The 11,362-nt window shown below is 37.8% G+C and overlaps 1 protein-coding gene across 1 annotated transcript in view; it reads right to left on the minus strand.

Annotated features, from left to right (window-relative positions):
• The window catches only part of sl (small wing phospholipase C gamma 1), a 138,404-nt gene that overhangs the window by 16,391 nt on the left and 110,651 nt on the right, over positions 1-11,362 (minus strand). Inside the window, exon 17 of the mRNA XM_083135782.1 lies at positions 7,737-7,955. Within this exon, the coding sequence (XP_082991908.1) occupies positions 7,737-7,955 (219 nt within the window). The remainder of the gene's footprint in view (positions 1-7,736; positions 7,956-11,362) is intronic.

The following is an 11,362-nucleotide window of genomic DNA, read 5'->3' on the forward strand; positions in this document are numbered from 1 at the left end:
GCATACTATGCACGGAATAATTCAGATAGCCAACATGAAACAGGGTCATTCCATGATTTTGTGACACTTGCATTGATTTTTCATGTTAATGGATCCCTATCATGTTATATATCATTGCAAAGCTTATATTCTGCAGTTTCTGAATATGTCAATAGTATTCCATTGTAGATGGCGACACTAATGCGCATTGCTGTTAAAATAAGCTCATCACAAAATTCTCAATGTTCTGATTTTTATGGTACTTTGGATGAAAGAAAAGATAAGGAAAAAGAAAATAGTAATTAAAATGTATTACTGGCCAAACAATATGACAAGTATGGAGTGTGTAAATGCCTTAATGGAAGAAATCGTGTGTTGCTAACTGTTAGTTTGAGGGTCCTTAATGTGCCTCATATAGTTGTTATGTTAGTCATGGAAAAAGCACATTTTCAAGTTTTTATTAGAAAATGTAAAGAAGGAATGAGCAAAAGTCTTACACCAAAGTTAGTCTAAATATAACCAATAAATGACCTCATAAACTATATTTTGAAATATTGCTTCGAAGCACCAAAAGCTGTGAGTAATATAACCACATCATTGTGACTAACATGTAGGCCCTACAACATTATTACGTTAGACACATTTGCTGGCCTCTTGATTGGCATAGCAGCAGCTTTAAGACCTACAACCAAGAAAGCCATTTCTTGAACCTGAATTGTACTGCGCATTATATATATTGTTAGTCGCTTTTCCCCATCAAAAATCAGGGTGCACATTATACACGTGTAAATACGGTAGATATCTGGAAGTTTAGCCCTATTACACATGCTGCTTCCCCACAGAACTCCAGGTAGAGAATCCCTTATGTGCGAGAAGGAATGGGAAAAAGGGTTAGTCCTCTCCCCCTGAAAATTGAGAATACACCATTTTTACTGGGATGACTGATAAAGGATAGGACGGGAGCTCAAATACCAAGTTAACAATGGTCTCTGTGGTTTCCCCAATGATGTAGTAGTAACATAATCAAAGTGTCCCAGGTTCAATACCCAGTGGAAGCACATAGTAGTTCAGATCACACAGTCTACTCTACGTCCAGTCCAGATTAACCTATCTATATGTAAAGTAGACTTTAAAAAAATGGTTTCTGAAAGAAAAGGGATTAAACAACAGTTTCAAAAAGCCAATCAGTTTACATGAAATGAATGATTTGTGACCATCATTCAGGGACGTCGTTAGGGGGGGGCCTGGGGGGGCTTTGGCCCCGGCAGTTGTAACTCTGGACCCCGCAAACAAATTTTTGATCGATTAAAAATTATCCTAAATTAATACTACATATTATTTTCTGGTAAATTTGTAGCAGAGTTGGAAACACTGTTCCGAAGAAAATCTTCGGAAGCAAATGTAGGACAGCAAAATTCCACCCTTTCCTTGCTTACCAGATTATAACCAAGGTCATAAAATCTGCCTGCTTCGAGGTTATTACCCTTGCCCTAAGTTCCTGGACACCAGAGATCCGACCCTTTTGTTGCAAATGACCCTTCCAATACAGATGGAATCAAAGACTCCGCCGTGGCCGAGCGGTCAACAGTAGGTGGTCGAGCGACATAGGCTATGGAGAGAGTTCTCCAGTACTGACATTGTTCTGAGATTTAAAATTGCTGTATGCTTCAGCTTCAGAGCCACAGATTAGCTTTGTGTTCTTGCTTGCGAGGAAGGTCTGCTATCGGGTTCCTACGGTCACTGTGTATTTGTTCGTGTGTGGGAAGAGTTCTAGCGTTGTTGTGCATTTCCATGTTGAATGGATAAATTTATCAAAACCGGATATTTTAAAACTATCTCAAAACATGTGGAAGATGAAGGCAATGAAGAGGGTGTTGGTCCAAGTTCTGACGTTTCCAAGTTAGACAAAACAAGTGAATGTACTAATGTGAAAACAATTACTGATCTTGGGGTAGATAATCCTAGGCAACCACTTTTGCAAAACTATACAAATACTACGTTCGGAAAGCGAAAGCGGTCATTTCAAAAACACTGGTTTGCATCTGCGCCGTGGCTAGAATATAGTGTGGAACTTGACACATGCTTTTGTCTTCCATGCTGTAAATTTGGCACAGAGTCAGGATATGCAGAATCAAGTTTCAGGAAAATAGGGATTCGCAACTGGAAGAAACCATGTGAAAAAATTAAGGAAAATGAGGAACGTCCTATCATCTAAAATGCATGGAACTGTGGGCGAATTACAAAGTGAGTACCAATCAGTTTTGTAAAACAATTATATGTGTGTGTGTGTGTGTGTGTGTTCGTACTTTAACTTAAATAATGAAATATGTATATGTCTGTATATCGAGTGTTCAAATTGAAAAAATGCTGAGGAGAAAAGTCATATCAGCTTCCCTTTTCAAATTTTGAGATTTGTACCTAAAACATACGGACTGATGGTTCAAAGTAAATAACACAAATTTTCCAATTAATGTACAAGAGTTTAGTAATCACAGATGTCGTCTCAGTGGACTTTTATTTCATATCAGAATTATTTTTCTTAGAGGAAGGCAAATTAATCAGGAAATATTTTCTCATCAAATACATATTGTAATTTGCAAACCAACAACAGTATTAATTTTAATGTAAAATTCAGTACAGAAACTGACAATTTATATGCTGATATTAATGTAATATTTACTTGAAGTTGAAAGAAATGATTACGTCAAATTCATAGCAATAGCAAAATATGATCGAGAATATTTAAGAGGAAAATTCTTTACCTGGTCAGGAGTTAAATTAAAAATTTCAATTTGAACACTGGATGTACTTTGATTTTCGTTTCCTGATTTTACATTACTTTACTGACACTTCTAGCTAATGTCAAAGATATGCCTGGGTTCGATATCTAGTGGACGCACATAGTGGTTTGGATCCAACTTTAAACTGTACGTCCAGTCCCGATTGGCCTATCTGTGCATGAAGAGGACTTAATACAAAAACTCACGGACTCGAACTTAGATCAATTTGGGACAAAATCGTAATTCGGTAGCTAACATGCTCAGCCACTGAGGCGGCTAGAATTCAATAGGTTTTCATTTTGGCTATTTTACCTTTTTTCCTACCTCGTAGGTTAATTTTTACAAGTCGATGTGGATGGATGAATGATGGACGAATGGAAAGGTGATGAGAGCATAGACAAACAGAATGAGTCACCAATGGCTGGTGGAGGTTTGAACATGAGATCTCTGATTCCGTAGCCCTTTACGCTTACCACTCCGCCACGAACACTGGAATAAATGAAATAAGTAATGCCATTGTTTAGAATGGATGTCGGGGAGAGTGGAAGCCTAGCTAATAACAATGTACACTAATGCATTGTTGGCATTGCTAGCAGATGTTAACGGTCTACTGATACCTCACACAACGGAGAAATAATCTTTACCTATATTTGCATTGTTTTAAAAAATATATATAGCACTGACGAACGAAGGAACAAAGCTAATCTTTATGGTGTAGAGCAGGAATTTCCAAACTTTTTCGTTTCGCCGCGCCATTAGTGTTTCAAGATTTTTTCACGGCGTCCAAATCAGAATGTAGGCCTATCTAATACTTGCTTTGATTGATTGATTGATTGAATTGATGTTTTAAGTCCATTTCATGCACAATAAGGCTAATCGGAACTGAACCTACAGTTTAAAGTGGGATCCGAACCACTATGTGCCTGCACCGGGTAACGAACCCGTGACCCCTTTATTACAAGGTGGTGACTAACACTACGCCACCGGGGAGGCCCTATCTAACACTTGTAACGCTCTGTTAGTGTGCATAGGTTGCTTTCCTTAAGTTAAAAAATAAACATATATTTCAAATTCCGAAACATTTTTTATGTAAAATGTTCTAAATAAGAACATGTGTTTGGAACAATCATATCAATGACTGAATTTCAGTGAAAATATTGGAACATCTTGCGGCGGCCCCGTACGCCTACCAGGGCGCCCCAGGGCACACTTTGGGAACCACTGGTCTAGAGATTACAATTTCTGTAAAACTGAGTCCGAGGTTTGAATCCTGAAGGAGACATTATTTTCTTTCACTATTACAATAACTGATCCCATTGTCGTCGTAATCAAAAATAGTTTAAAGTCCATTTTATGCTCAAATAGATTAATTGGAACTGGATTTATAATTTAAATTTGACTCCGACCCATTGTGCAATGCGTCTCCATCGGGACTTGAACCTGGCACTCTTTGGTTACAAGGCAACGTGGTAAACAATACCGAGGAGGTCCGCCGTGGTAAACGTGACGTTATAATAAATATGCAATATAAAGCAAAAACATGAATTTATTCTTAAGAACGTTAAAAGACAACAACAACAAGGAACAGAACATTTGAGTCGCCAATAATATTCTGCATATTACATATCATAATTGTGATGCGATTTGTGAGTTTTCCTTCATTAATTGCCATTCATGATCGTCAACATTGCGATTAACTAAAAGTAACAGAAAAGAGGCACAACATTTAAAAAAATATAATATACGTAGAATAAAAAAATAGGTGTGAAACTGAAAAAGAAAGGTAATAACAAGTTGATATTTAGTACCTATTTTTTGTGCTTTTTGAAGTTGTCAAATTTTGTCATTTTTGGCGCCAATTTACCTGTCTATTTAGCATGCTTTGTGGCTATTATAAACCCGCTCCCTACTGATAACACGAACTCAAGACAGAAATAAACAAGTGTGAAAACACCTACTTCAGTGTCTTTGTGCATGATACTTGCACAAACCATCAACGTTGTTTTGGGAGAATGCAGGGTGCAAAAGAAGTGGCACGCATCTATTTTTCCTACTACATCTCGAGGCACTGGTGTACACATGGGGGAGCTGATGCGGCTATAACTCTCCCGAAATTTCTGTCTTTGAGCAACTTTCAAAAGGAAGCTTAAAAGTGGTTAATTATGAAATATGTTATACTGTCTCTCCCCCTCCCCTCTGAAAAGAAACCTGCACACGTTAGTGTCTAGAGGAGAGTTACAAATCACTCGCATAATTTAAAGTGCTGTTTGCGCTGGAATACTACTAAATGTGCTAGAATTTAAATTTGACAATAATTTCAATGTTAAAAGCGTCATTATTATTATTATTATTATTATTATTAATGTTTTTATAACGTCCTATTATTGTTATAATTACGTCCCTGCCTAAATTCACAGCCAGAAATAAGATTGATTGATTGATTGAGTTGTTTTAAGTCCACTTTGTGCACAGTAAGGTTAATCGGGACTGGACCTACAGTTTCAAGTGGGATCCGAACCACTATGTGCCTCCACCTGGTATCGAACCCGGGACCCCTTAATTACAAGGGAACGACGGTACCACTGCGCCATCGGGAAGGCCCAGAAATTAGAATAAAACGCGATCTTCTTTCTTCAGGAAAGCAACATCTTGACAGGCGGCCCTAAGACCAGCACAAAGCTTGAATGGAGACAATACAACAAGCTTGTTCAACAAATGTTGGCGAGATGGTTGCGGACAACCAAAGGCGGCACTGCGTCCCAAATACTCTCTGAACTGCCTGTCATAAAATGTTCCTGCGAGACCTATTTCTAATCTGTGGTCGTCACTTTATGACTATTTAGACCCCTTCGTGTCGAACCTGACAAATTGCAGGGAGCGGTCTTTCTTGCTTTAAGGGATTAAGGGAAGGAAATGGCATTCAAATGGCAGCGAAGACTTATCCCTGGGTTGAGTTATTGTACCCCTGCTGTTTCAGTGCACCGTTTCTGTAAGGCAATACGCAAATACGGTTAAATTTTCCCTTTCCCAGTAAACCTTTGTTTTCGATTCATTTTGTTCATTCTGCTAGATTTTGCTTCTATCCAGGGTGCCAAGTACCAGAACAGTCCAATGACCTCGCTGCCTTCGAGCAAGCAATAACTTTAGTGAGGAGGGAGGAGGGCTTGGGGAGGGAGGAGGGGCAGATGCAAGAGGACGAAGAAAATGTAGCAGTTTACTTACATGATGACTCGTGAAAGTATTTGTTATTGCCTGTTTGAAAGAATGAAAGGTATGAAATTAGTAATATTTTTCTTGTTCGCTTCGCTTTCAATATAAGCGTTTCTAGTAAGTAACAAGTTATAATGGTTACCCCAAAAAACTGTGTATATGTGTGCGTGTGCGTCTATGTAATATGACTTGTTAATGATGACGTACTGGATACCAAATAATGAAAAAAGTAAAGTAATGTGCTCCCCTGTGCTTTTCGCTATGCCATGAAATCGTATAGGGATGTGTAGTTAGGGCACCACACTTTCTTGATCATGGCCGAAGGTGGAGGTGATGTGATCAATCAGCACCACGTCCCTGGCCTCGTTTACCTGCCAGAGTTTCCTCCATGTACCCACTTTATACGTACGACGCTGGGTGGGCACCGGAGCCGCTCGAACAGGTGAAAAAAAATCGCGGTATCCTCCAGAATGAATAGGAAAGATCCTACACAGAATAATTTATCAGTTTAGCACTTCCACAGAGGATATAGTTTCGATAAAAAAGAAGAGGTTGTCATTGAGACAAGCAGAAAGTAAAATACATTAAGGAAAACTGTAAAGTAATAGTTTAATAGTAATTACATAAATTGATTTGCTTCCTGAAAATTGTTGAACTCTAATTTTTATTTGACCTCCAGTATTCACATATACGTATATTATATACACTTCTTAGTAGTTTAATATACCAATGCACTATATACGTATGTAGCAATATTATAATGTAATATTATATATATATATATATATATATATATATATATATATATATATATCTGTGGTGTGTGTGTGTGTGTACATTACACACACAGAGTTTTTTTACCTTTACTGTCTGGAAATATTTACATAGGAACAAATTTCAGATTTGGCCCCCCCGAACTGATCAACCTAGCTACGTCCCTGACCATCATGCAACATAGTGACGTATAAATGCCCTAGCAGGTGGTAAATATACTCAATGAGGAAGGTAACCTAAATTTTATAGATTATTACTAGTTGCCAATAGAAAAGATACTAGAAGGCAAATTGTCCATTGCTATTTTCATTCTTCTCTATTCTTCAGCCTGTGTTGTTTAAAAGAATGGAATTCTGTTGATGTGAAGCAAATGAAGTCCTCTGCTTATTGATGTTCTAATTTCAATTTATGAAAAACTGGAACAAAACCATGGACAATCTACCTACTGTTTATTTTGCCGTTGGGTGTATATGTAGAAGCTACTTGCAAATAGATTATATGAGGTGAAATATTGTATAAAAATTGATACCAAAATACTACTACTACACACAAATTTTTATTTTGTAAAAGTTGAGTCTGTAACAACCCTAGCAGAAGTAATGTAGAAGCAATAAAGAAGATATATGAGATTAGTATGTGTGGAGAGATTATATTAACAATTGTAAACTTACAAACCACAAAACACAAAATAATCGTACAAATAATAAATACTTCCTCTTAGTTCTTACACATATAGAAGGAAGTACACAATTGAAATAGAAGGATCAGGTTCATGGTATCTGATCTAAAATAGAGGAAGAGAGATCCTTCCCTGCTCTTTGATTTGTTTATTTTAGAATTTCTTACTGTACCTTTATTGACAGGCATCATACCATGCAAGCACAATAAATTTCTGGAAACATGGGGATACAACCAACTTACAGAACAAGTTTACCAAAGGGAAAAAGGGGATGCATTCAACACATATAATAAGCTGAAAATAAACTAACATACCCGAACGCTGGCATTTTGAGCAGTTTCCTTAATGGCAGCCATCCACTCCAGGGCTTCGTCTCGCAAATGAGAAGCAACTTCGAAAGCAGTGCACATGTTGGGATTCTGTATCCGAAGCAACCACAACAAGCCGGACCGTTCCACAGCTAATTCCACAACAGCACCCATCACATCAAGGCTACCTTTCTGCAAGTTCCCGAGCAACATGGAATCTGCAGACTAGGAAATAATTAAAAATGAACTCCATCATATTTTAGATTTGGGTGTCTTAAAATTGAACACTGCAACGCATATAAGGAACCATTGTTAGTTTAGAAAGTTTGGATGGTGTCCTGACAGGCTTTAAATATATAAATCATAAATTTGCAATTGCGTTGTTAATTTACAAGCATAAGCATACCATCTTTCCTGGCATGAGTTTCCATCCAGTTGACACATATTTACAATGTCACAACATGTCTTATTTAACACACTATTAGCATTACAAATTTATATGTAAGAAATAAGTCATTCAAGATAATGAAAACATTCATATATATGATACCTGACTATATATTTATATTCTTATTAATTTGGACTTTTCTCTTCTGGAGCATCTTTGATCACTGTGATATGTGTACACTTTTCAGAGAGCAATATTATTTATAAACCATGGTTAATACTTCCTGAAACAATGGCCTGCCATTTCAAAGACGATCAAATTTTTATAAGTTTTAAGTAAGCTGAACCAATACTCAGAGCCGTAGCATATGTAGATCCAAACGTGCGGGCAGAATATAGTTCCGCTGAGATGGGTTCCATTCCGACACAACTGCACACTTGCAAGAAAACAGTTATTTAATGTGTAATATACAGACAAAATAATATATCCATTAGCAGGTATGGACTTGATCGGTTGCAATCACTGTGCAGACGAACTTGGATCCGCAGATTAGCCAACTGGGATCTCTATTATGCTGAAGAATCGCTGAAGCTCAAGAGCGAGTCGAGTGAGACTGAATACGTTGCAAAGTGCGTGGAATGAGTGACACCAGTGTTGCACATCCCACTATTTTAACCCTATTTTTATCATGATTCATTGCTAATCGTTCTATACAGAGGCGAGAATGACTGAATAGAGGTCTCCTGTTCAGTGCCCGGCTTTGCCTGAGTGTTATTTTGAGCATCATCCGAAGGAAAAAGCTCTTCTAAGTCAAACAAGTTGTTTTAAATAAATATTCCTCCTTACGGCAACAAGGCCAAAATAAAACAGGGCGTGAGGTGATTTGCCGTAAATGTTCGCACGCACTGTGTCCTGGGTGTTGAATGATTTGCGGTTGAGTTTAGGAGTAGGAAACAATTGTTTGTTGTTTGACGAAAAAAGAATCTCTGCTGTATTAAAATATATCGCTGTTAATTATTTGGACGAGACATGCGTACATTGATTCAAGCGTGGGAGTGTGCAACCACCGCCACGGCTCAAGCAACCAGCGAGAAAGGGGGAGGGGGAGGCTTATTGTTTCATCCACTGGCGACAATGAAGGCTTTGTTGAAAAAGCATATTTACTGTTCCATGCAAAGAAAGGGAAGGGTGATTATCACCAAGAAATGGACAGACCAACATTTGGCTCCTGGTTTAGTGAAGTGATTCATTTCATAAATTTATTTATTTCTAAACTAGAAACAATAACTCGTTATTAAGTTCAAGAGGGGCCTGTCGTTTACTTTTACCTTTGTTTTTTTCTTCTTTTCTGTGTACTCGACACACATGCCCTTATGTTTTGAAGATATTTCGTGATTTATATAAAGTAAGGACACATTTATTGCATAATCTATGCGCAGAAAGTACTTTAAAAATTGTATGGTTCAGGAGACAAAAAGAAGCAAAAATGCATTCCGCTTGACATACATGTGCAGGTTTTAATGTGCTCAGAGGTTGGCAATACTGCCGATTCTCTCATTGTCTGCGATACGAAGAGCTCTGAGGTTCAGGCAATACTGGCACGGATGATTCTGAGTTCAGTTCTCGTGCGGATGAATACATAAAACCTGCTGCAAACTTAACCTGATGCGAGGCTTAGATGGTCTGTAAAGCAAACTCAGTACAGTCTCTAAGTACCAAATTTCCGGATGTCTGCGCAACTTTGGAGGAATTATGTGACCTCTCAAAAGAGTCACTGAAACAGTACACTCTACCAAATGCTTGCTTCATGAACTGTTGTTCTGTAAACATCATGCGCAAGCATTTATTAAAGACTTTCACTAGGAATGTTTGTCAGAATTGTCACCACTTGCTGCTCTCTCATTCATTCATAAAATATCATGTGTTGAGTTGTACCCAAATGATGTCACTGGATTGAAACTATTTTTAACTCTACCTTCGTCTATTGCATCTTGTGAAAGGAGTTTTAGTAAGCTAAAGCTTATAAAGGATTATTTGCATTCTTCCTTGAGTCAAGAAAAGCTGACTAACCTGGCTATTTTGTCTGTTGAGAAGTACAGAGTTCAATCACTTGTGTTCGATGATGTTATTAATGACTTTGCTGCTCGAAAGGCAAGAAGAGTGAAACTCTAACTAGTATGTTCACACAAGAGAATTGTCAAATAATCATGTACTGATTGTAGTTCTTAATAAGTTTTTGTTTTTATTGTTGTTGATTTCAGCTCATCAGTATAATATTTTGCAGTGTAAATACATTACATTAATACTGAATGATTTTACCTAGTTTGTACAATGACTTTGCAGGGTATTTGAAAGGGTTTCATGTATTTAAAAAAAAACAAAAAAACATTACATTAATGATCTTTTGTAGAGATTCTTCTGCTACCTAAGAAATATATATGCTATTCATATGGTAAGATATATATATTTTTGCATGTATTAGTTTCATTTCTAGGATTTTTTATCATCGCACACCGAGAGGTTAATAATGATCCTTGATTCAGAAGAATAAGTGTATACATACATACAACTCGGTAGTTGTAATTGCTACAATTACATACAATTGCTACAATTATTAGCATAAATGAAACATCAACTTGAATGAACGACATTATTTAAGTACGGCACAACAGCAAATGCTTCTACCCCTCCCTTAAAAAAACAATGGTAGAAGTTCAACAAGGCTAGTGTAAGGGGGGGGGGGGCGCCGAAATGTATTCTAATCCAAGGCGCAGAAATCTCTAGCTACGGCTCTGCCAATACTACTTTGAACGAATACTCATACACTTACCGATATTGGTACATGAAAATTGTAACAATTAGATGTTCTTCACAGTGCCGATTCAGCTCTGACAGCTCATTCCTAAATGACCTCCATAACCAAACCTCAACCCCTCCCAACAGAAAGCTCTCCTAGATCTCCGCAACAACCATAACATCAAAATCCTCTCAGCCAACAAGGGATCCACCACGGTGGTCTTGAACTCTCAAGATTTCCTGGCGGAGGCCACTCGCCAGCTGGCGGATTCCTCCACCTACAAACCCACCACAGTTGACCTATCCTCCGCACACCTCAATAAAATCCAGTACTTCATCCACACCCGTGGCTACCCTGAAGGCCTCACAGCTCTTATCACAGCCATGTTAATTCCTGACAACCCCCGCACCCCCAACTTCTATCTTCTGCCCAAAATTCACAAACCTG

The sequence above is a fragment of the Lepisma saccharinum genome, chromosome 14, assembly GCF_977018435.1.
Source record: "Lepisma saccharinum chromosome 14, izLepSacc3.1, whole genome shotgun sequence".
In the NCBI taxonomy this organism is placed as follows: Eukaryota; Metazoa; Arthropoda; class Insecta; order Zygentoma; family Lepismatidae; genus Lepisma; species Lepisma saccharinum.